At 41.7% G+C, this 25,728-nt stretch overlaps 1 protein-coding gene and 1 long non-coding RNA gene across 2 annotated transcripts in view; one reads left to right on the forward strand and one right to left on the reverse strand.

Annotated features, from left to right (window-relative positions):
• The window catches only part of LOC129047891 (uncharacterized), a 47,547-nt gene that overhangs the window by 10,069 nt on the left and 11,750 nt on the right, over positions 1 to 25,728 (reverse strand). Inside the window, exon 4 of the long non-coding RNA XR_008509753.2 lies at positions 5,268 to 5,553. This is a non-coding gene — a long non-coding RNA (uncharacterized LOC129047891). The remainder of the gene's footprint in view (positions 1 to 5,267; positions 5,554 to 25,728) is intronic.
• Positions 2,625 to 9,133, forward strand: LOC100434428 (spermatogenesis-associated protein 31D3). The gene is made up of 4 exons (XM_054520089.1): positions 2,625 to 2,844; positions 3,605 to 3,650; positions 4,246 to 4,306; positions 4,614 to 9,133. Exons 1-4 carry the CDS (start codon positions 2,659 to 2,661, stop codon positions 9,079 to 9,081), a joined length of 4,761 nt encoding a protein of 1,586 aa, XP_054376064.1. The 5' UTR covers positions 2,625 to 2,658; the 3' UTR covers positions 9,082 to 9,133.

Genomic DNA, 25,728 nt, shown 5'->3' on the forward strand with positions numbered 1-25,728 from the left:
CACATGTACATGGCCCACAGTGTAGTCAGGTGAGGTTGCTTAATGACTACATTCTGCTCTAAGGCTTTGACACACCTAAGTCTCACTCTGCTACCAAACACTGATGGGATCAGTAGTATCATCCAAAAGACCACCAAGATGGCTAAATTGTAGAAAGGAGAGCCTTATTGCTCTCATCAGTTTGCAAGCCAGGAAGGGAAAGCATCCAGTGTGGAATGAAGGCACTCTCTGTTGGAATAGGGGAAGGACAGTTTGGGTTTTATATTCACATTCATACATATTCAACAAGTTTGGGGGAAAAGCTATATATATTTATGCGGGAGCCAAGCACACCATAATGAGTAAACATATGTAACATACATCCCATGTTCACCTTGATTTTAGCACTAAAATGAGGTAGAATTTGGCGCTTTACATCATAAGGTGAACTACAGGACAGAGGCAGTTTGTGTGCCGCCTCTATAATCTGGCAGAAACTGGAAATCTCTAATATTAGTAGCTTATCAGAAAGGAACGTTTGTAAGGTCGGTCCTCTGTCCAATCAGAGCTGATAGCTCATTTGGTTAGAGGGAATTTAGTTATAGAAAGTTAGAAATTTGCCATGCCATAGGTATGGCACGAACCCTTGACCCATAGGTAACTTTGTTTCCTTAACCTAAGGGTCTGTCTTAGTTAGTAAAAGGGCATCTATTTTGGTCTCTTAGATCACAATAGCTTAGGGCACTGTAACCTATCCCTGCTTTAAGGGAGTTGCATACTTGTCACCAAATTGATGTGGAGGGTTGGGCCTGGTTGTGTTTGAGGGAGAGTTAGAAAATGTGGGGTCAAAATGACAAATAAGAGATTAAAATAAAAGGAGGAACTAATTGATTCTGGATTTGAAAATACTGATTGATTTGTCATAGGATGGGTGTGTGGGTGTGTTTGTAAAGAAAAGAACTTTTATCTGAGGCATGTGAGTCCTTTTAAGTTATCAGGCCTAGAGAGACATTAAAATGAGACAGAAATCACAGCCCTATTTCCTCCTTGAGCTACATATTCATCTCTTGAAACTGCTTGCTATTGCCACATGGAGCTATATAGTAACCCAATAATGCCACACCTGACAGTATAACCCACTCCCTATAGCTTAATAATGTATAGCCAATCACTAATCAATGTCACTTCTGTAAACCAATGAGAATCCCTGATTACAACTTTGTATCAGCCGACTCCTTGTCCCCTTTTTTGACTTTAAAAATCCACTCGTAACTACTGGTAATTGGAGCGTATATTTAGGCTGACATGCATCTGTGTTCCCAGGTTGCAATCCTCAAGCTTGACCCACATTAACTCTCTACTTATAATAATTTTCCATCAACTTCTGCCTTTTAGGTTGATGTGTATGTGTGTTTGTGTACAGAGTATGTTCCAAAAGTGCTTGAATAGTTTAAACTTCACTAACTTCAGAAAAATAAGTTCTATAAATTTACCCCTAAGGTCCCTGGAAGTTTCAATTATATACATTTATTGTACACTTATTTTCATTTTGTAGATGTTAAATAATGAATTATTAGTGAAACCATGTCCCAGAGAGTTGAAGAAAACAATGACTAACAAAATTAATCAGTTTACAAGATAGGAGATCAAACAACAACAGTAACTTGCTAAAATGCCGAAACACTTCCTGCTTCTGAGATTTAAAAACTGGCTAAAATGGATTAAAACTATTAAGGCCAACTGGAGTTTGCACAGAATAAGCTGGCTGGTGTCACAGCCCAAATTTCTGCCACATTTTAACCGACTCCCCACAAATGTGCACATGGAATACATGAGGCAGCGTTAAACAAAACTGTGCATGCCGAGGACTTTCAGACCTCCCCTTTCCTTCCAGCAATCAACTATTAATTCTAGAGGCCACTCCCTAAACCTTTTCTAATAAAATGACTGCATGAAAGCCAGCACACAGGACTGATTTGAGCTGGACTCCTGTCTCCTTTTTGGTTAATTTACAATAAAAACCATCTTTTCTCAAAAAAACCAAATTGGGCAGTGAGCTTCTTTTCCTTGATAATGTTAGTTTTAATCATTTGAGTCAGTCCCTCTGATTGGAAATAGTAAAAACTGACTTCAAAACAAAGAATGTAATGTTCAACATTCACAAAATGAAGTAAGTATAAAGGAAGTTTAAGTTTTATATCTGCATTTATGTAAGGCAAAAACATTCTGTAGATAAGACGGATTTGAGGACAAATGTGATCCTGAGAGTAGCAAAGCCTGGGTACAACAAATATTCCAGGCAGTATTTCAGGTTTTCAAGGCAGTGTAGTTGGTGGGGTCCAAGTTAAGGGCTCCAAACAGCAATGCGGGACTTGGGTAATGCCTGGTTTACTGTTGGAACAAACCGAAAATTCAACTAAGATAAATATATGGCTTGAAAAAGGATGGAGTTGGGAAATGGAGTGTCAGGGTAGAATAGAGGGGCCTAGAGGGCCCGGAAAGGTGGAGTCAGCTGGGCTGGTGGGGTGGGGGCTGTGGACACACCCTCCTCTTGTTGCTCCCTCCACCCTCAGAAACCCTCTGTGACTCTTCCATGCTCTGTGATGCAGGCCTGGGCTTATAGTTAAGCCTGGGCACCCTCAGTGCTCAGTTGCTTCAGGCAGCTGAGCTATTCAGACCATGGAGAATATCCTCTGTTTTCTAAACAGCTATACTGAGACAGGGCTGAGCCCTGACTCACATTGTTTGGATATTGACCCCAACTTCATCTGCTTGAGTGGGTTGGGGTTGTTTATACTGTACTTGTTCTACGTGGTATTGACCCTGTATTCGTCACCCACTGAAAAGAATAATGACATCCAAAAGGTAAGGAACTGTGGGTGAACACCCAAGAGAGATGCCCTGTTATTGTTTCTGAATCCTATTCCCACATTTCTAAAAAAGTTTGGTTGGTACAGAGACATGTCTTAGATGGGAAGTCTGAAGAGAGGATAGAACTTCACTCTTCTATGGAAGAGGCTGGGCAGACGTAGGGGTTCAGGAGGACTAAGGTTTCCATCCATAGCTCATAGACTACCTATCTGGCTGTGGTGGAGAGTTCCAGGATAAAATCCCAAACACAGTAATTCTGTGGTCCCAGATGGGATTATTTAGAGAGTGTGGGCTCTCTGAAAGAGAACAGTCTCTGCTGAAATTTGATCATGAATCACATTCCCATGTCACCTGTCATTCAACAAAGCCTTCCTTGTTGTTGGGCTGACCAGGGAAGTAACGCTGAGTCTCTGAGCAGAGACTGGAGCCAGAGCTCTGTCTCTGGGATACTTGTCCTGTGAGGGAGCACAGATGTGACTGTTGACCTCTGAGTCTGTGCCCTGGATGAGGACTTCTAACGGAGCACATCAAGTGTGGCTCTCACAGAAGAAATCCTCTTTCAGCTTTTCAGAGAAGGAAAAATGAGAAATATTTCATCACCTTTAAAAATTGATAACAAGAACATATTTCTATTAATTAGAGAGTCATATCATTCTTGCATAATGAATGAATGAATGAATGAATGAATGAATGAGCTTCATAGAGTGTGAGAGAAGTGAGTCCCAGCCTGTCATTATCTTTGTTTCGTTCTCAGCATCAGGGCAGAGCCAGGAGGAAAAGGAAAAGCGTGACATTTAAAGGTAATGTCAGCCTGCTCTATCTGAGCTTCAGGGTGACCCTTCCTGTCTCTTTCATGAGGACTCAGTCCCATGATTTCTTAGAATGTCAGTTACTAGATAGTCTCAGAAAACAGAGCCCTCAGAAGACAGGCTCATGGGAAATCAATCAGACCTGAGACACTGCTCATGGGCCCTGCTCTGCCCATTCATGGGCATGACAAAGTGATGGACCTGAGTAATGGGTGTTGCCCAATTGGTGGCCAACTGAGATATCAAGGAAGGACTACTGGTTGGCTTGGAGTCAGAGCTTCTGTCTCACTTTGCATAAGTACTTTGACTTCCTTGATGCTTGGATTCCTCCTGGAGGTAACCACTGATGTCTGTGTTTCACGTGGTGGTTTTGAGCATCACATGGGATAATGTATATGAAGGAATTCTACTAATGATTCCACATACACATGTGAACTTGTGAACATTATCAATGAATATTTGCCCTTTTCTACTGATTCTTGGGGCTATCAGAGTTTAATATCCCAAGGGCCTTCCACAGAGTTACTTCTGTATGATCCCTGTGCCTCTACCTTCATTGCATATAACATACTGTTCTGGTTTGCAGACCGGAAAAGGTTGCAGAAGGAAGCAGAAGAGGAAAGGAAGCTACATTCTATTCTGAAAAGGTGATTAATCATTCCCTCTCTGTCCTGTTCCCACCCCCTCCTTTTTTTTTTTTTTTTCGCATATTCATTTCAGGGATTCCTTGTAGCCTGCTGTAGCTTTGGGAGTGGGTAGCCATAGGAATGGGTATGTGAATGAATGCTTTGAGGAGAGGCTATAGTGAGGTCATATGACCTCATATATGGTGAGTTCATATGACCTCATATATGGTGAGTTCATGGGTGGGGGGCAATGTGCAGCAGGATTCAGGGGGCCCCACCCCTGCCAAGCTAACAGATCCTCATTTTCTTGTTCTGGTCCTGGCTGCAGCTTTGGACCTCCTGCTTCCTGCAGTCCCCTGGGCCAGCATCATGATACCACCCGTTTTCGTCGACTGTTATGCCCAGACCCCGTCTGTCAGGTGTGTAACAGAGCAACTGCTGACATCCAGCGACTGCTGTCTTGGGAGTCCCTGAAAGATGCTGCTCCCTCTGTGTCCCCTTTGGCTTCTTCAGCTTCTGCGACTGAGTCATCGTTCACTCTGGCTTCCACCCCCTCAGCAACCCCTCCAGAAGAGCTAATATTGTCCCCTCGGCCTAAGCCCTCTCCACCGCCCCCCTTAATTATCTCACCTGACCTGATCACCACCTTAGCTGACTTATTTTCACCCTCACCACTGAGGGACCCTTTGCCATCACAGCCTCTTTCTCCCTTGGATTCCAAGTTCCCCATAGACCATTCCCCACCCCAACAGCTTCCCTTTCCCCTTTTCCCACCACATCACATTGAGAGAGGGGAGCCCAGCCTCCAACCCGAGGCCAGTTTGTCTCTGAACACCATCTTTTCATTTGACTCCACCCTATGCCAAGATATTTCCCAGGCCGTGAATCCCACTGATTCATGTGCTCATCGTCATGAACCACCAACCCCATCTGCTTTACCACTGGAAGATTGCACTGTGACTCAGTCTAAATCAAATCTCACCGTCTTGAAGACTTTTCCGGAGATGTTATCTCTAGGTGGCTCTGGTGGGTCATCCACCTGTGCCCCAACAATCAAAGGCATTGACCATTCACGCCCTGCATCTTCAGAATTCTCCTGGTGGCAGCCTCATGCCAAGGACTCTTTTTCCTCCAATTTTGTGCCATCTGATTTTATGGAGGAGCTTCTTACCCTTCATTCTTCTGAGGCCTCTTTAGGGGGGCACTCTGTGGCCAACATCATAGAGCCTGTTAACATCTCTTTTCTCAGCCATGACATTCTGGCACTCCTGGAGAGACAAGTCAAAAAAAGCGATGATTTCCTGATGTGGAAAGAAAATGGAAAGAAACCAGGATCTTTCCCAACACAACTTAGGCCAAACTACCAACTAAATTCCTCACGGAATATGTTAACCTCAATTGCTGTTAACCATGACTTGGCAGAATCCTTTCCTTTTTGGGCCAGTAAAGGCAAACTAGAGTGGCAGGACATCCATCAGCAGCCCCCATATTCTAAGTGTTTTCAGGACCATTTAGAGCAAAAATATGTCCAGCTCTTCTGGGGTCTCCCATCTCTGCACAGCGAGTCTCTGCATCCTACTGTTCTTGTCCAACGTGGCCGTTCCTCCATGTTTGTATTCTTCAATGGCATTACAAATACATCTGTATCCCATGAATCCCCAGTACTTCCCCCTCCCCAACCTCTGTTCTTGCCTAGTACCCAACCTCTACCCTTGCCTCAAACCCTGCCCCGAGGTCAGTCCCCACATCTCACTCAGGTCCAGTCCCAGGCTCAACCTCAATCTCCACTCCCAGCCTTACTACCTAGTCCTCTATTCCTGATTAGGGTGTGTGGAGTGTGTTTCCATAGACCCCAGAATGAGGCACAGTGTCTTATGCCATCTGAAATTAACCATCTGGAGTGGAACGTGTTGCAGAAAGTGCAGGAAAGTGTGTGGGGTTTACCCTCTGTGGTTCAAAAATCCCAGGAAGACTTTTGTCCTCCAGCTCCCAAGCCTGCATTGGTCAAAAAGTCCTTCAAGGTCCATGCTCCCATCTCCGTCATTCCTGGAGATTTTCCACTCAGCTCTGAGGTAAGGAAGAAACTAGAGCAACACATTCGAAAGAGGCTCATCCAGCGCAAATGGGGCTTACCCCGCAGAATCCATGAGTCTCTGTCATTGCTATGTCCTCAGAGCAAAATTTCAGAGCTATCTGTGTCAGAGAGCAACCATGGACCGTTAAATATCTCTTCGGTTGAGGGTCAGAGGCACAATGTTCTAAAGAAGTCCGGATCAATCATCCCTAGAAGCTTCCAAGAGAGGAGCTCAAATATGCTTTCCATGGAGAATGTGGGGAATTATCAGGGATACAGCCAGGAGACTGCCCCAAAAAACCATCTCTTGCATGATCCGGAGACATCTTCAGATGAGGATCTGAGGTCTAACTCTGAGAGACACCTAGGAACTCATATGATGCATCCATCAGGGAATGATTCAGGGGAAAGCCTAGGTCAGAAACAACTGTCAAATGCCCTGACAGTACATTTGAGCAAGAAATTTGAGGAAATCAGTGAGGGTCGAATGCCTGGGACTGTGCATAGTTCATGGCACTCAGTCAAGCAGACAAGGTCTCTTCCTGAGAGATCCCACAGCCAAATTAAACATCGAAATTTGGCAGCATTGGTGAGTGAGGACCACCGCGTTGATACATCCAAGGAGATTTCCTTCCTTAGTTCCAACAAACAAAAGATGTTGGAAGCCCATATTAAATCTTTCCATATGAGGATGCTGTGGGGCCTTCCCCGCAAGGTCCTTGAATCCATAGAAATCTTCAAATCGAAAGAGGATCTTTCCAATTCCTTTTCCCATTTTGACCTTCCCTCCTCAGCCAGCTTTATTTCTCGGGGAGATTCCAAAGATGGGGTCTCTAAGTCTCATAGACGAAGCACTTTTCAAGGAGAAAAGTTGGGAACAACAAGTTCAGTCCCTGTCCTTGATGGTCCTTATCCTGTCACCTCACCTGTTGGCAAAGAAAAACCAGGGACCCTGAGAAGACAATTTTCTGATACTGACCGTGACCTTATAGAGACAGATTCCAAAGATGGTGCCTCCACGCCCCTTAGAAGAGGCACTACAGATTTTCAAGGAGAAAAGTTAGAAACAACAAGCTCATTCTCTATCCTGGATCATCCTCACCTCGTCACCTCACCTGTTGACCATGAAAAGCACAGGAATCTGAGAAGAAAATTCTCTGATACTGACAATGATCTTACAGAAAGTGTCCGGACAACTGAGGATGGCAGACAAACTTTTCTGCCCCCCACACACAGCATCATAGATGAAGTTAGTCAGAAACAGACTGTACTTGCCAGTAGATGCAGCACAGAGCTGCCCATACTGCAAGCTGGAGTTGGCCATGAGTCAAGGGATAAGAGAGAATGTACCAGTAATAATGTTAACAGGCTTCAGGGCAGTAGAAAGACCTTTCCTGTCACCAATGGGTCGAAGGAGATGTTCAAAGAAGAGGAGATCTCTGGTCTTCAAACACAAACTAGGAACAGCTTGACATCCAGCAAATCAGGAAGTTGCTCAGTGACAAATGTGAAAACAAGCTCTTCTCATGAAACTGAAATTTTCCCACCAAGAATACCAGTTCCCCAAGATCCTAAATCATCATATCTTAAAAATCAGATGTTGAGCCAGTTAAAGTTGGCCCAGAGGAAGCATAGCCATCCTCAGAGCCATTTCACTGACATGTCTCTTGCCTTAGATAACTTGAGTTCCAAGGACTTACTGACTCATGCCCCGGGCATCTCGAGTCGGGACATGGGAACTTCCCAGGTGCTGCATGTCCACTTGGAGGACAGAGGGATCCCTGTTGCACAGCAGCAGGAGCCCAGGGTCCCTACACATGTATTAAAGAAATGCCAAGTTAAGAATTTTTCACCAGCTACAAAGAGAGTGAGCCCTCTAAGACCCAATGGAGGAGAGCTTGGTGGAGGGGATGCAGGGTTGGGGACATCCCAACTCAGAAGAAAGAGCCATGCTATTCATAACAAGACATCAAGGGAGTTGCTTGGGAGCAAATCTTCCCCAACCTTGAAAACACAGCGTCCTCCTGAAAACCTTTTCAGAAAATTGATGAAGACCTTTTTGCAGCAGTCTAATAAACCCATCACAACATATGAAAAGCAAGAAAGTTCCCGGGAAAAGGGTAGCTCCTTGTCATCATCTGTGCAGAATAGAGGTCGAGTTAAAAGTAGAGCTGCTTTTACTGGGACTATTGAAGCTCAGAAAATTAGGAAAGACACTGGGGAGTTCCTAGGAGAGAAGCAGGGGCATAGGCATGGGATAGATATCACCTGTCCCCAGGAGCCCCTTTCCTCCCCAGTGCAGCTTGGGAAAGCTCAGAATGTGCCAGAAGTGCAGGTCAGAGCAGAGCCTGTCCAGGGCTATCCCTGCAACTACATGGCTCCCTCCTGCAAAGTGACACGTACCAAATCTTGCAGCCAACAAGCTATCTTTGTTGGCCAGAATTATCCTAGAAGGATTAGACAGATCATAGACAAGGACAGACAGCCCCAGAAAGTTGAGGCATTTAAGGGGAAGATATTGTGTCAAAGTCATCCCCAATCCATGCCCCAGAGGAAGCCTGTGCCACAGCCAAACCCCACTTGCCAGTGTCAAGTCAACCTTGTGCCTCCGGACATCCTGACCAGTGCTAAAAGCACTGTGTTCAGTGATGTGCCTTTAGTAACTGGACAGAAAATGCTTCCGAGGCATTTCCAAGGAGGAAAATTTCCCCCCACAAAATAATTAACTCCTTGTTGAGAATCTTGATTCTCCCCAATAAATGTTCCAATAAGAAGGCTGTCTTTTCTGTGTATTGTTTTGGGAGGTATAGGTTTTGGTAACACAAGCTTGTGCTTAGGGAAAGGTAGGAGTTAGCTCAGCCCTTACTGACTCCCTCTTTTGACTTTTAAAAGGTGACCAATCCCCTGGAGCTCTTGTGGAGGAATGAGTATCATGTGCCTCCAAAAGCCCCGTCTCTCCCTGATGAAGTCTGGGGAGATGAGCTCTTTTCTACCTCTTTGCTTGAAACTTACTGATATCGTATGGCAGCCTGCACCTTCCTCCCCATTCACTGCTTCATATCCTTTAGAGCAGTAAGGAAGGCAGCCCTTCCATATCTGAAGAAAGGTTCAAGGACAGGTACATTTTTCAGAAATAGTGGTTTAAGCACTATTTAAAAAAAGTTGTCACTGACCACAGGATCATATAAGTTGGTGGGAGTGTTTGGGGTATTGCTGGTTGGGGTAGGGTGTCAGGAACACTGTGGATGATGCTTAAGAATTTGACAAGCAGGGCATGCTCATGATTTAGGGAAGCATATTTTGACCTCAACGTGGAGGTCTTTCTACTAATAATTCACTTGGGGAAGTAGTTCCCCTCCCTGTGTATTTCTCCATGCTCCCTGATTGATGACATTTTTACAGAGCAAAAAGTTCACCTACCTGTCTGTGGCAGGAATGTTGACCAGGCAACCACCTACCTCCTAGGGTAAAATATAGCTGAGAGTAAGGAAAAGATGCCTTAGAATGAGAAAGTAAGAAAAAAGTGAAGCCAGGAAAGGATGACCATGCTGGTGGAAAAAGGTTTATGCCCCATCATGCCCATATCATGACCCTTTCTCAATCTAGATCTAGGCACCACCCCCTTGAGGTTTACCAGGGCACTGAAGAGCTGACAGATGCCATTTTGGCAGAAGTGTACATGGGGCTGTTCTTTAAGGACTTAAACAGTATCTGCAGGCTGTTGTCAACATGGCATCCCTCTCTTTAGGGAAGGTGATCTTTGTGCCTTCTTTCTAGCCATGTTGATGGCAACATGCAAGATCTTCCCTTAGTGTATACAGTGCACCTATCAGGATGGAAGTGTAACCTATGATCTTCATGGGGTTAGTGGAATATAATAGATATTGTCTAGATCACCTGCAGCTCATGGTCCAGAGGTGAGTCCTTGACTACACATGAGGATTACAGACATTTGGAGGCTAGCTATGAATCTTTACAGAATGCTCCTTATGACTAAGAGTGTGCCCATATGCACCCTTAAAATATTAGAGGTCTGAAGAGAAGGCAACTCCACTTATACAGACTGGGACTAATAAAAGAGTTGAGTTTTCTAGAGGGCACTTGAGGTAGGTTTTCCAGAAAAATGTGTGAATTCTTGGTGTGAAAACAAAAACAAATCAAAACAAGACAAAACAAAACAAAACAGATGTCCATTACAGCTCCCTCACCATCCTTCTCTTTTCCTGTCCATGCTTATGCCACTGACCCTGCTGTGTCTGAAACTTAGGATTGCAGAAATAATTCAGATTTCATGAAGGCCTTAAGAAGCACAAAATTGGGATGAAGCCCAGAGCAAAGAACTTAAGGAGGTGGAGTATCCATGGAGGGCCCAAACATCCATGTGGATAGGCTTGCCAATAACCTGGCCTCCTAATTCCCCTGTCATTCCATCTTAGGTCCTTTACCTCCATTCCAGTTCAGCTACTGCCACACCCAGAAGCTATCATCAGAAACATCTAAAAGTTATCATCAGAAACCCTCTGTTTTTGGAGGCAGAGTCTTGTTCATTCACCCAGCCTGGTGTGTAGTGGCATGTTCTTGGCTCACTGCAACCTCCACCTACCAGGTTCAAGTGATTCTTCTACCTCAGCCTCCTGAATAGCTGGCATTAAAGGCACATGCCATGATGCCAGGTTTTTTTTTTTTTTTTTTTTGTAGAGACAAGGTTTCACCATTTTGGCCAGGCTGGTCTCGAACTCCTGACCTCAAGTGATCTGCCTGCCTTGGCCTCTCAAAGTGCCGGGATTATACATGTGAACAAATGCTCTCGGCCACCTTCCAAGGGTTTTATCTTCAGAGGAATTATACGTCCTGAAATGTCTCTATTGAGTGGTAGCTAAACTCTAGTCCTGATGGACTGATCCATTCTTGCCTTGTAATAGGTACACAGTATACACTTTAGATGGGTGAATTTTGTGGTTCGTGTACTATATTGCAATAAAATTGAAAGGATTTAAAAAGAAGAAGTGCTTGAGGATAATAAGAATACAATAGGATACACCAAAAAGGAGTTAACACATTTTTGGAAGATGAAAACCTGGTGGAGGAGAGAAAGCTGATTTAGCAAAGTAGACAAAGCACCAGCTATGCTTATTCCTGCTTCCTTCTCTTCATGAGGCACTGAACATGTTTTATTTCTTAAGTCCTTTCATTGAAGAGATGGTTAAACATACACAAGAGCAGGTAGAACAATATAACTCCCCATGTACCCACCACCTAAATTTCACAATTATTATTTGGTATGGATGATGCATCCCATGTTTTACATATGATTAAAGTGCAAAAGTCCATTTAAACATCTTGCCATCCATCTCTTAGAAGATATGCCATGTGCCATATGTCAATGCTGTCACATTCCTTTGATACTTATCACACGAGGAACACACTTATGTACAACAGATGTACACAGCATTGGTGACAAACACATTGAGCTTTAGTGGCCTTGTCAATCAGTTCTCCTTAAACTTCTCCTTTAAGTCAACCCCAAGGAGTCATTTGAATTTTTACCCATAGTCCATACAAGAAGCAACCTTACAGAGCAAATTCAGTGCACAATATTGCAAGCCCTTAATCATACAGTAACTATAACACGAAAATAACAGTAGAAAACTGTGCATGTTGCTAAAAACTTGAGATTGCCATATAAGTGTTTTCAAACATTTAAAAGAAATTTTTTCTATCACATATTTAAATTGAGTATTCATGTTTCCACTTATATAAATTAGATCAAATATACATGTTTATCCACCCTCCTTCCCATAGTGCAATTAAGAGTAAAAGATTATATGAAAAGAGGCTCAACATCATTAGTCATCAGAAAAATACAAATAAAAATCACCATGAGATAGCACTTCATGCCCACTAGGATGGCTGGAATAAAATAGACAAGTGTTTGAGATAAGTTGGAGAAACTGGAAGCCTCATACACTGAGAGTGGGCATGGGAAATGGTACAGCTGCTTTGGAAAACAGGCAGTTCCTCAAAATGTTGGCATATAACCCAGCAAATCCAATCCTAAGTATATACCAAGAGAAATGAAAATATGTGAGTGCAAAGAAACTTGTACACAAAGGTTCATCGCAGCATTATTCAAATAGCCAAAAAATGGAAACAATTCAAATGTCCATCAACTGACAAATGTATAAACAGAATGTGGTATATCCATACAACAGATTATTATCTAGCCATAAAAAGGAATAAAGTATTGACACATGGTATAACATAGATAAACCTTGAAAATTTTATGCTGAATGAAAGGTCAGTCACAAATAACCACATATGATTCCATTCTGATGTCCAGAATAGAGACATTACACAGAGATAAAGTAGACTTAGAACTAGGTTAATGAGGTGCAAGAAATGTAATAGCTAAAGGATATATGGTTTCTTTTCGCAGTCATAAAAACGTTTTTGAAATGACTGGTAATGGATGCACAACTCTGTGAATATAAAAATCACTGAATTATACACTTAAAATGGGTGACTTATATGGTATGTGAACTGTATTTCAATAAAACTGGTTTAAAAACTGAAGGATTTAAAAAATAAATGCTTGACATGACAGGCACAGGAGAGGATACAACAAAAAAGGTCAACTCATTTTTGGAAGCTGGAAATCTGGTAGAGGACAGGTAATTGACTTAGTGGCTGCAAACCAATTCACACCATGTATTAGTCCATTTTCACACTGCTATAGAGAACTACCTGAGACTGGGTAATTTATGAAGAAAAGAGGTTTCATTGACTGATAGTTCCACAAGTTGTTCAGGAGGCACGGCTGGGGAGGCCTCAGGAAACTTACAATCATGGCAGAAGGCAAATGGAAAGCAAGCATGTCTTCACATGGCACAGGAGAGAGAAAGCTAAGGAGGAAGTACTACACACTTTCAGACAATCAGGTCTTGTGAGAACTTGCTATCACAAGAACAGCAAAGGGAAAATCTACCCCATGATCCAATCACCTCCCACTGGATCTCTCCCCCAACACTGGAGATTACAATTCAACATGAGATTTGGGAGGGGACAGAGAGTCAAACCACATCACACCACAAGACTGCAGAATACAAGTGACATGATGGAACCAAACAAGAAATTAGGCATTGCATGCCATAAACAACGTTCATTGAAATTTTGATTCTTTTTTGTTTTACATTGTATATTAGTCTGTTCTCATGGTGCGGATAAAGACATACCTGAGACTGGGTAATTTATAAAGAAAAAGAGGTTTAATGGACTCACAGTTCCATGTGGCTGGGGAGGCCTCACAATCATGGCAGAAGGTGAAAGGCACAACTTACATGGCAATGGACAAGAGAGAATGACAGTCAAATGAAAGGGGAAACCTCTTATAAAACAGTCAGATATTGTAAGACTTATTCACTACCATGAGAACAGTATGGGGGAAACTGCCCCCATGATTCAGTGATCTCCTACCAGGTCCCTCCCACAACACATGGGAATTATGAGAGCTACAATTCAAGATGAGATTTGGGGCCAGGTGTGGTGGCTCATGCCTGTAATCCCAGCATTTTGGGAGTCTGATGTGGGTGGATCATGAGGTCAGGAGATCAAGACCATCCTGGCTAACATGGTGAAACCTCGTTTCTACTAAAAAATACAAAAAATTAGCTGGGCGTGGTGGCAGACAGCTGTAGTCCCAGCTACTTGAGAGGCTGAGGCAAGAGAATGGTGTGAACCTGGGAGGCAGAGCTTGCAGTGAGTGGAGATTGCACCACTGCACTCCAGCCTGGGCGACAGAGCAAGACTCCGTCTCAAAAAAAAAAAAAAAAAAAGATGATATTTGGGTGAGGACAGCCAAAGCCAAACCATATTATTCCTCCCCTGGCCCCTCCTAAATCTCATGTACTCAGATTTCAAAACCAATTATGCCTTCCCAACAGTCCCCCAAAGTCTTGACTCACTTCAGCATTAACTCAAAAGTCCACAGTTCAAAGTCTCTTCTGAGACAATGCAAGTCCCTTCAACTTATAAGCCTGTAAAATCAAAAGCAAGTTAGTTACTTCCTAGATACAATGGGGTTACAGGCATTGGGTATATACAGCCATTTCAAATCAGAGAAATTGGCCAAACCAAAGGGGCTCCAGGTCCCATGCAAGTCCACAATCCAGCAAGGCAGTCAAATCTCCAGAATTATCTCTTTTCACCCCATGTCTCACATCCAGGTCATGCTGATGCAAGAGGTGAGTTCCCATGGTTTTGGCATTTTCCTTCCACATTTCCCTAGCAGAGGTTCTCCATGAGGTCCCCACCCCTGCAGCAAACTTCTGCCTGGACATCCAGGAATTTCTATAGATCCTCTAAAATCTATGCAGAGGTTCCCAAATCTCAATTCTTCTGGGCACCCACAGGAATACCATGTAGAAGCTGCCAAGGCTTTGGGCTTGCAACCTCTGAAGCCACAGCCTGAGCTGTACCTTGGACCATTTTAGCTATGGGCAGAGCAGCTGGGATGCAGGGCACTAAGTCCCTAGGCTTCACAAAGCAGGAGGACCCTGGGGCTGTCCCATGAAACCATTTTTTCCTCCTAGGCCTCTGTGCCTGTGATGGGAGGGGCTGCTGCAAAGGTCTCTGACATTCCCTGAAGACATTTTCCCCATTGTTTTGAGGATTAACAATTGGGTCCTCATTACTCATGCAAATTTCTGCACCTGACTTGAATTTCTTCTCAGAAAATGGGTTTTTCTTTGCTATCACATTGTCAGGCTGCAAATTATCCAAACTTTTATGCTCTGTTTTCTTTTTAAAACTGAATGCTTTTAACAGCACCCAAGTCACCTCTTCAATGCTTTGTTGCTTAGAAATTTCTTCTGCCAGACACCCTAAATCATCCCCCCCAACTTCAAAGTTCTGCAAATCTCTAGTGCAGGGGCAAAATTCTCCCAGTCTCTTTGCTAAAACATAGCAAGAGTCACCTTTATTTCAGTTCCCAACAAGTTCCTCATCTCCATCTGAGACCATCTCAGCCTGGATTTCATTGTCTATATCATCATCAACTTTTTGGTCAAAGCCATTCAACAAGTCTCTAGGAAGTTCCAAACTTTCCCACATTTTCCTGTCTTCTTCTGAGCCCTCCAAACTGTTCCAACCTCTGCCTGTTACCCAGTTCCAAAGTTGCTTCCACATTTTCAGGTATCTTTACAGCAGCACCCCATTACTCCCAGTACCAATTTACTTTATTAGTCCATTGTCACACTGCTGATAAAGACATATCTGAGACTAGGTAATTTATAAAGAAAGGTTTAATGGAATCAGAGTTCCATGTGGCTAGGGAGGCCTCACAATAAGATGGTAAAAGTCACGTCTTACATGGCGGCAGACAAGAGATAATGAGAGCCAAGTGAAAGGGGAAATCCCTTATAAAACAGTCAGATCTCATGAGATGTATTCACTATCATGAGAACAGGATGGGGGAAACTGTCCCCATGATTCAATTATCTCCCACCACGGCTCTCCCACAACACATGGGAATTATGGGAGCTACAATTCAAGATGAGATTTGGGTGGGGATATAGCCAAACCATATTGCAGTGTATAAATTTTTTATACATAATTAAAATCTTTTTTTTTGGAGGAGCTCTTTTTCAGTATATTGTAAAACCCTGTTGAAATGTTAGCATGCTTCATATGTGGAAAGGGTATCCCAGGTTCTTGCCTGGAACAGAACCTGAAACAAGTGTTTTAAAGTTGGCATGGCATACTACTTTGGTGTATTAGTACACCATGCCAACTTTGTACACTACTAGGTCTAGGTGTGGTGGTGGCAACTGTGGGAATCAAAGCCAAAAATCTCAAAAGTTATATAAAAACGTAGTCAATGGTCCTTTAAAAAATGTATTTATTTGAAGTTTAATGTAATTAAACTTGCAGAAGAGTTGCATGGATGGTAAACAACAATATATTGGTTCATTTGCATTGCCATAAAGAAATACCTGAGGCCGGGTAATTTATAACAAAAAGAATTTTATTTTGGCTCACAGTTCTGCAGGCTATACAGGAAAGGTGGCACCAGCATCTGCTTCTGGAGAGGGCCTCAGAAGATTTTTAATCATGACGGAAGGAAGACTAGAGCCAACATGTCACATGGTGGGAGAGGGATCAGGAGAGAGAGTGGGGGAGGTGGCACATTCTTTTAAACAGCCAGATCTCATATGAACTCATAGGAAACTCATTGATTACCATGGGGAGGGCACCAAGCCATTCATGAGGGATCCACCCCTTTGACACAAACACCTCCCACTAGACCCACCTCCAACACTGGTGGTCATATTTTAACATGAGATTTGGAGGGAATGAAACATCCAAACCATATCACAACAGTGTAACTTTTATCCAGATTTGCCTATTCACATTTTGACCCATTTGTGATCTCTCTCCTACATCCCTCCCTCCTACCTCCTCTCTTCTCTCTCTCTCTCTCCACACACACACACACACACACACACACACACACACGAATTCCTGGACATCTGAGAATACATTTCATACATCATCCACTTTCTTCTTGACTATTTCATTGTGTATTTCTTAAGAAAAGAATATTCTTTTACATAGTCAATTATCCCCTTCAGTAAATTGAGCATTGGTGTAAAACTTTTAATTAATCTCTTATCCATATTCCATTTTTGTCAGTAATATCCTTTGTGGCTTAAAAATAACCTCCATTACAGGATCCAGTCTAGAATTATGTATTGCATTTAGTTCTCATGTGTCTTTAGTCTCTAATCTAGAGCAGTTTCTCAACTTTTTTTTATGGCATCACCCTTTTTGAAGAATATATTCAATGTGTAATTTTTATAATCCCCTCTTCTTGGATAGTTTATGGTGGAGCTTATCTTGCTCTGGCTGTAAAGGACATTTTTACGTTTGTGAGTTCTAGGGACCATACAGGCTGTTAGGACCAGACATTATAAACAAACAGAATGAAGCCAAACATACAAAACAACAAAAACCATCAGAGATGCAAGGCTATATGGAGATATATTTTTCCACAGAGAGACCTCCTGTAGTCAAGGCAGGGTACATGTGAGGAGGCAGGCTTAGAGTTTACCTCCTTTTGGGTAGACAAAATGGAGAAGCTGTGGATACAGAAGACAGGCAAAGGTGTCATCACTGGTAAACCCTCGTCAGATGAAAGGGATTGGGTGCCTGGGGTCAAGATGCTGTCATCAGACTCAGTGAGGGAATTTAGGCAAGCAGTGTAAGGCAATGACACAAGGCTTAATTTCAGCAGTTCGTAATCTAAGTAGAGAAGCTTCAAGGGTTGTAACTGTTAAATGACTGGCTAACATGGGGAGATAAATACATATATACTATAAACAAAATCGACATTGTTTTAAAAAAGTATAGAGGAGCCATAGGAATTGGGGTGAAAAGTTAGGAAGTAGATGGAATAATAAAAACTTTCATAAAAGAAGTAATCATAGGCGTAATTCAAAACAAAATGCTATGCTAAGTTTCAATTGTGCTCATTATAGGTTATATTACACTAAGGAGAAATATGCTTCCTAAATCAGGATAAGTTTGGTTATGTGGGTTGTGGTTCAGCACAGTTGCTCTGTGAAATTGAGGCAGAATTTTAAAATGCTGGGAAGAAGAGAGGGGATTTGGTAAAGAGAAGAAAGAAGGTGCATAGGATAGAACACTGTATAGGTAGAGGGCGCTAGATTTGAGAGCCCTTAGGGGTGAATAGCCTAAGAGAGATTAGAGGAGAAAAAAATTACTAAGAGAGTTCCAAATTTTTTGCCAGAGATGGGCCATGCCTTTGTGTCCCTCTTTGTTGTACAGGTTACTCTGTTCTCTAATGGCTTTTGGTAAACATGGATCTTTTTGAAGAAATATGGAGGGGATAGGTTGCTGCTGAGTATATTCCTGGTTTTGTACAGGTGAAAAAAAAACATTGTGTTTGTGGGGAGGTTATAGTTGAGGACAGAGTAGATCTTGAAGGTGTAAATCCATGGCCACATCACTTTCAAAGATAGTGGGCTCCAAAGGCGGATCATGAAGCAGTAAAAGATAATAGGTGGAATAAATAGAAAATGTTACTAATGTAAACATATAGTATCATGAAAGGGTGCAGTTGGAGGGTAAGATGGAAGATCTAAAAGGACCCAGGGCAATGGACAGGTCAGTTGGGCTAGATGATAGGGGGAAGAACTGTGGGTTCATCTTCCATTTGTTGTCCCCGCCCCACCCTCAAGAACTTCTGGTGTCTGTGTTAAAGTTTCATGATGTAGGCCTGGAACTCTGATCTGGAATGGGGACTCAGCACTCAGCTTCTGATAATGAAGACTACCTTCTTTGTCTCAGAAGCCTTACTGCACCATGGCTGAGCTCCAGCTTGACTTCCTGGGTATTCCTATCCTTGCCTTCCTGTGTAGGATGGGGTTCCTCCTTCTGTCTCTGTGCTACCTAAAGAGTAATCTGTGCTTTCCAATATTTTGGAAACAGAGAGACATCTGTCAGTTAAGTGAGCCAGAGCTGTACAGAGATTTTAGGTCTTTATTGTTTTCTAATATGTGTATTTAATGCTAGAAATTTCCTTCTAAACACTATTTTTGCTACAATTTTGATTTTGCAGCAAATTTTGATTTTTCCATTTTCATTTAGTTTAAAATATTTTAAAATTTCTATTGATACTTCTTCTGTGCCCATGTGTGTTGTTTAATCTTCATGTATTTTGGGATTTTCTGGATATCTTTATGTTATTGATTTCTAGTTTTGCTACATTATACTCTAAGAGTAGACATTATATAGTTTCTTTTATAGTTATTAAGGTATGCTTTATGGCCCAGAATGTGATCTACCTTAGTTAATGTTCCATGTGAGCTTGAACAGAATGCTGTTGAATGAAGTATTCAATATATGTCAATTAGATCAAGCTGATTACTAGTGGTGTTCTGATCAACTATATCTTCACAGATTTTCTGCTTTATCTGTCAATTACTAATAGAGACATTTTGAAGCCTCCCACAATAATAGTGGATTTATCTATTTCTCCTTGTAGTTCTACCACTTTTGCCTCATATGTTTTGACATTCTTGTTGTTAGATGTGTACACATTAGGAATTATTATGGCTTCTTGGAAAATTGACCCCTTTGTTATCATGTAATGCCCCTCTTTATCCCTGACAATTTTCCTTGTGCTGAAATCTGACTTGTTTTAAATTAATATAGCTACCTCTATTTTCTTCTGATTACTGTTAGTATGGTATGTTTATCTCCATCCCTTTGCTTTTAATTTATCTGTGCCTTTATATATTAGATGGCTATCTTGTGGGCCGGACATGGTGGCTTACCTGAGGCGCAATCCCAGCACTTTGGGAGGCCGAGGCAGGTGGATCACCTGAGGTGAGGAGTTCGAGACCAGCCTGGCCAACATGGTGAAACCCTGTCTCTACTAAAAATACAAAATTAGCTGGGCATGGCAGCAGGTGCCTGTAATCCCAGCTACTCACTGGGGCTGAGGCAGAAGAATCACTTGAACCCAGGAGACACAGGTTGCAGTGAGTCAGGATCATGCCATTGTACTCCAGCCTGGGCAACAAGAGCAAAACTGTCTCTAAATAAATAAATAAATGGGTATCTTGTGGACAACACATAGTTGGGTCTTATTTTTTAATCTACTCTGACAGTTTGTCTTTTAATTGGTTAATTTAGGCAATTTACATTTAAAGCAATTTTTAAAATACAGTTGGATTAATATCTACCATTTCTGCAACTGCTTACTATTCATTGTACCAGTTATTTCCTTTTTATCCCTCTCTTTTTTGCCTTCTATGGTTTTCAACAAGAATTTTATACAATTTATTATTAATTATTTATATTTAAGGTGTAAAACATGATGTTTTGATAGACATAGTGAAATGATTACTATAGTCAAGCCAATTAACATTGCCATCAGTTACTTTTTTTTGTGGCAAGAGCATCTAAAACCTACTCTTTTTATTATTATTATTATTATTATAGTTTAGGTTTTATGGTACATGTGCGCAATGTGCAGGTAATTTACATATGTATACATGTGCCATGCTGGTGTGCTGCACCCACTAACTCATCATCTAGCATTAGGTATATCTCCCAATGCTATCCCTCCCCCCTCCCCCCACCCCACAACAGTCCCCGAAGTGTGATGTTCCCCTTCCTGTGTCCATGTGTTCTCATTGTTCAATTCCCACCTATGAGTGAGAATATGCGGTGTTTGGTTTTTTGTTCTTGCGATAGTTTACTGAGAATGATGATTTCCAGTTTCATCCATGTCCCTACAAAGGACATGAACTCATCATTTTTTATGGCTGCATAGTATTCCATGGTGTACATGTGCCACATTTTCTTAATCCAGTCTACCATTGTTGGACATTTGGGTTGGTTCCAAGTCTTTGCTATTGTGAATAATGCCACAATAAACATACGTGTGCATGTGTCTTTATAGCAGCATGATTTATAGTCCTTTGGGTATATACCCAGTAATGGGATGGCTGGATCGAGTGGAATTTCTAGTTCTAGATCCCTGAGGAATCGCCACACTGACTTCCACAATGGTTGAACTAGTTTACAGTCCCACCAACAGTGTAAAAGTGTTCCTATTTCTCCACATCCTCTCCAGCACCTGTTGTTTTCTGACTTTTTAATGATTTCCATTCTAACTGGTGTGAGATGGTATCTCATTGTGGTAAAACCTACTCTTTTAGCAAGCTTCCAGTATACAATACAGTATTATTAACTAAAATCATGTTGTACATTATCAAGTCTCTAGACTTTTTTATCCTACATAACTACAACTTTGTACCTACTTCTTCCCCACTTCCTTCCTTCACTCCCACTGCCCCCACCCCGGTAACCACTGTTCTACTCTGTTTCTATATATTCAACTTTTTATAAAAAAAGATTCCACAAACAAGTGAGACCATGTAGTATTTTTCATTCTGTGTCTTGACTTATTTCATTTAGCATAAGCCCTCCAGGTTCATGCATGTTGTTGCAAATGACAGGATCTCCTTCTTTTTTAAAGGCTGATATATATATCTCACAATTCCTTTATTCATCAACTGATGAACACTGGTTGTTCCTATATCTTGGCTATTGTGAGTAATGTTGCAATGAACATGGGAGTGTAGGTATCTCTACACGGTACTGATTTCATTTTCTTTTGGTATACATTATATCTATTTTGTCTGATATAAGTATAACCACTCCTGCTCTCTTCTGGTTACCATTTGCATGAAATATCTTTTTCCATCTCTTTACTTTCAGTCTATGTGTGTTCTTAAAGCTAAAATGAATCTCTCATAGGCAGTATAAGAGTTAGTTATATCTTTATTATTATTATTATTTACTTTTTAATTTATTTATTTTTGAGACCAAGTTTCACTCTTGTTGCCTAGGCTGGAGTGCAGTGGCACGATCTCAGCTCACCACAACCTCCACCTCCCAGGTTCAAGCTATTCTCCTGCCTCAGCCTCCCGAGTAGCTGGGATTACAGGCATGCGCCACCATGCCCGGCTAATTTTGTATTTTTAGTAGAGACGGGGTTTCTCCATGTTGGTCCGGCTGGTCATGAACTACCAACCTCAGGTGATCCACCTGCCTCGGCCTCCCAAAGTGCTGGGATTACAGGCGTGAGCCACCGAGCCTGGCTAGTTATATCTTTTTTTAAAACCCAGGCACTCTATGTCTTTTGATGGGAGATTCACATTTAAAATAATTATTGATATGTAAGGATTTACTATGGCCATTTTATTAATGTCTGTTTTGTAGTTCCTTTGTTCTTTTTACCAACTTCCTTTATGATTTGGGATTTTTTTTTTTTTTTTTTTTTTTGAGACAGAGTCTTGCTCTATCGCCCAGGCTGGAGTGCAGTGGTGTGATCTCCGTTCACTGCAAGCTCTGCCACCCCTGGGTTCATGCCATTCTCCTGCCTCAGCCTCCCGAGTAGCTGGGACTATAGGTGCCTGCCACCCCGCCCGGCTAATTTTTTTTGTATTTTTAGTAGAGACGGGGTTTCACCGTGTTTGCCAGGATGGTCTCGATCTCCTGACCTTGTGATCCGCCTGCCTCGGCCTCCCGAAGTGCTGGGATTACAGTCGTGAGCCACCGCGCCCGGTTGGTTTGAGGATTTTTTTTTAAACAAGCATTTTATATGATTCAATTATTCTCTTTTCTCTTAGCTTGTAAATTATATTTGATTATTTTTGATATGGGGTCTAGCTCTGTTGCCCAGGCTGGAGTACAGTGGGATGGTAATGACTCACTGTAGCTTTACCTCTTGGGTTCACAAAATGCTCCCACCTCAGCCTCCCAAGTAGCTGGGATAACAGGAATGTGCCACCATGCCCAGCTAATTTTTAAAAAACCTTTTTGTAGAGTTGGAGTCTCACTATGTTGCCTAGGCTGGTCTTTAACTCCTAGGTTAAAGTGATCCTCCTGCTTTGGCCTCCTAAAGGGCTGGGATCATAGGTATGAGCCACTACGCCCAACCATAAATTACATTTCTTAAAAAAAAAATTAGTGGTTGCCCTAGTTTGTAATATATTGCATTTACAGCTAATCTTAATTCACTTTCAAATAACACTATACTGTTTCACAGTGTAGTAGCACAGGTACCTTGTAATAAAATGTTTCCAATTATTTCTTCCTCTCACTTATAACATTATTGTCATTCATTTTACTCATCCATGATACTATAATCACAAAAATGTTGTTTTTGATGTCATTCTTATTATGGCAATTAATAATAAGAACAATGAAAGTTTTATTTTACCTTCATTTATTCCTTTGTTGGTGCCCTTCCTTTTTTTAAAAAAAAGATATATATATATATATATATATAGATAGATAGATAGACAGATAGATAGCTAGATAGATAGATCTGAGTGATCATTTTCCTTCTCTCTGAAGAGCTACCTTTAAATTTCTTGTAGGGCAGATTTGCTGGTAATTAATTCCTCCTGTTTTGTTTGTTTGTTTGTTTTGGCCAGGGAAAGTTTTTACTTCTTCTTCACCTTTGGAAGATAATTTTGCTGGATACAGAATTCTGGGGGTGGGGTGTGGGGTAAAGGGAATGGGCTTCTAGGCTTCTAGTAACACTTTAAATATTTTACACTATTCTTCCTCCTTGCATTGTTTATCATGAGAAATCCAAAATTTTTATTCTGTTCCTCTATAGGTAAGGTGTTTTTTACCCCTCTGGATTCTTTCAAGATTTTTTTCACTGGGTTTTCTGCAGTTTGAGTATGATATGCCCAGCTGTATATATATATATATATTTTGAGACAGAGTCTCACTCTGTCACCCAATCTGGAGTGCAGTGGTACAATCTCCGCTCACTGCAACTTCTGCCTCCTGGGTTCAAGCGATTCTTCTGCCTCAGCCTCCCGAGTAGCTGTGATTACAGGCACACGCCACCATACCCAGCTAATTTTTGTATTTTTAGTAGAGACAGGGTTTTGCCATGGTGGCCAGGCTGGTCTTGAACTCCTGACCTCTGGTGATCCATCCACCTTGGCCTCCCAAAGTGCTGGGATTACAGGTGTGAGCCACCGTGCCCAGCCCCGGATGTAGATTTTTAAAGTATTTATCTTGCTTGGTGTTATCTGAGCTTCCATGATCTATAGCAGTCTGTCATCAATTTTGGAAAATTCTGTCATTATTACTTTAAATATTTCTTCTGCTTCATCCTCCCTTTTCCTTCTGGTATTCCAATGATATGTTATGTTACACATTTTGAAACTGTCTCATAATTCTTGGATAATTTGGGTTTTAAAATTTATTTTTTTTCCCTTTGCATTCAGTTTGGGAAGTATCTATTGATATATATTCAAACTCACTCATTCTTACCTTGGTCAAATGTAGTCTCCCGATGGCCCATCAAAGGCATTCTTCATGTCCATTGTGATTTTTTTTATTTCTAACATTCCCTTTTGATTCTTAGAGTTTCCATCTCTTTATTTACAGTTGTCATCTGTTCTTGCATGTTGCCTACTTCTTCCATTAGAACCCTTATTAATCATAGTTTTTTCTATTCCATGTATGATAAATCCTAAATTGGTGCCATATGTGAGTGCAGAACTGACGCTTACTTTGTTTATTTAGAATTTTTTCCTTGCCTTTTGGCATGCCTTGTGATTTTTAGTTGAAAGCCAGACCCAATGTATTGGGTAATAGGAAATGAGGTAAATAGGCTATTAGTGCTAGGATTTATGTTAATGTGGCTAGTACTTGAGCTGTGTTAAGTGTTTGCTGTTGTAGTATATGACAGAGCCTCCTGAATTTTCTCCAGTTTCCTTGTTTTTGTCTCCTCTGGTATCATTAGCTTTCCCTAAGATTACCTTCTTAAACAGAGTCTACGCCTTGTAGCTCTTTGCGCCATCATCCCGTTACTATACTGGAGCTCTGTTAATGTGGTGCTAAGGTATGTAGGAGGTGATGCAATTAAACGTCAGTCTTTTAGTCCTGTGTCCCTGGGCTGTGATGTTCGCAAGTGTTTCCAAGCCTTTTTCCCCCCACCTCTTAGGTGAGATACGAAGGCTAGAGAGGGCTGGAGTTGGGTAACTTCCCTTTCCTCATGTGGGATCATGTTCTGGTAGCCTTTTTCCCTAATGAGTAGGCCTCTATTATGAAGAACACTCAGTATATTTGAAAATGGTAACCTTTCCCTTGTCCCTGCCAGGAGCATGAGAGTTTTCTCATTGTTATTCATTGTGAGAACCTGATGGGTTTCCCAGAGGTAAAACCCATGAAAATGTAGGGGATTCCCTAAGACTGTGACCCCAGGAATGTTCTCACTCTCATACTAGTTCACAAACATCCTCCAGCAATTTGTCAAAGTGTCCATTTAAATGTTCCTACCAGTTTATGGCTTCAGTGGCTTCTGCTCCAGGTAAGCTGATCTCAATTATGATTCTCTTTATTCATCTTTCTGAGGATTTTAGGAGGGTTTTCCCTACAACCTCAATTCCCCAGTGGCTCCAAGAATAGTTACTTTCAATTTGTTCAGCTTTTTGCTTCCAAAGATGGGAGTGGTAAGTTTTTTGAATGTCAGAGTTGGAACCAGAAGTATCCCCTCAGAAAATGATTCCTTATTTTCCTGTTCTTCTTCCCAAATTTATAAATGAGTTTGGTTGGCTTAGAGAGACACTTGACATGGGAAGTCTGAGGAGAGGCTAGAATATCACTCTTCTAAGGGAAGATGTCAGACAGGGGTAGGGGTTCAGGAGGACTAAGGTTTCCATCTGAAGCTCTCAGACTACCTATGTGGCTGTAATGGAGAATTCCAGGATAAAATCCCAAACACAGTGATTCTGTGGTCCTGGAT

The sequence above is a fragment of the Pongo abelii genome, chromosome 13 (genome assembly GCF_028885655.2).
Source record: "Pongo abelii isolate AG06213 chromosome 13, NHGRI_mPonAbe1-v2.0_pri, whole genome shotgun sequence".
In the NCBI taxonomy this organism is placed as follows: Eukaryota; Metazoa; Chordata; class Mammalia; order Primates; family Hominidae; genus Pongo; species Pongo abelii.

Bases quoted from the DNA above. Each gene is read 5' to 3' on its own strand.
- LOC100434428 (XM_054520089.1), top strand. From the start codon at position 2,659: ATGGAGAATATCCTCTGTTTTCTAAACAGCTATACTGAGACAGGGCTG. The intron at 2,845-3,604 runs GTAAGGAACTGT...TTTCGTTCTCAG, and splicing joins AGAATAATGACATCCAAAAG to CATCAGGGCAGAGCCAGGAG. The intron at 3,651-4,245 runs GTAATGTCAGCC...TCTGGTTTGCAG, and splicing joins GAAAAGCGTGACATTTAAAG to ACCGGAAAAGGTTGCAGAAG.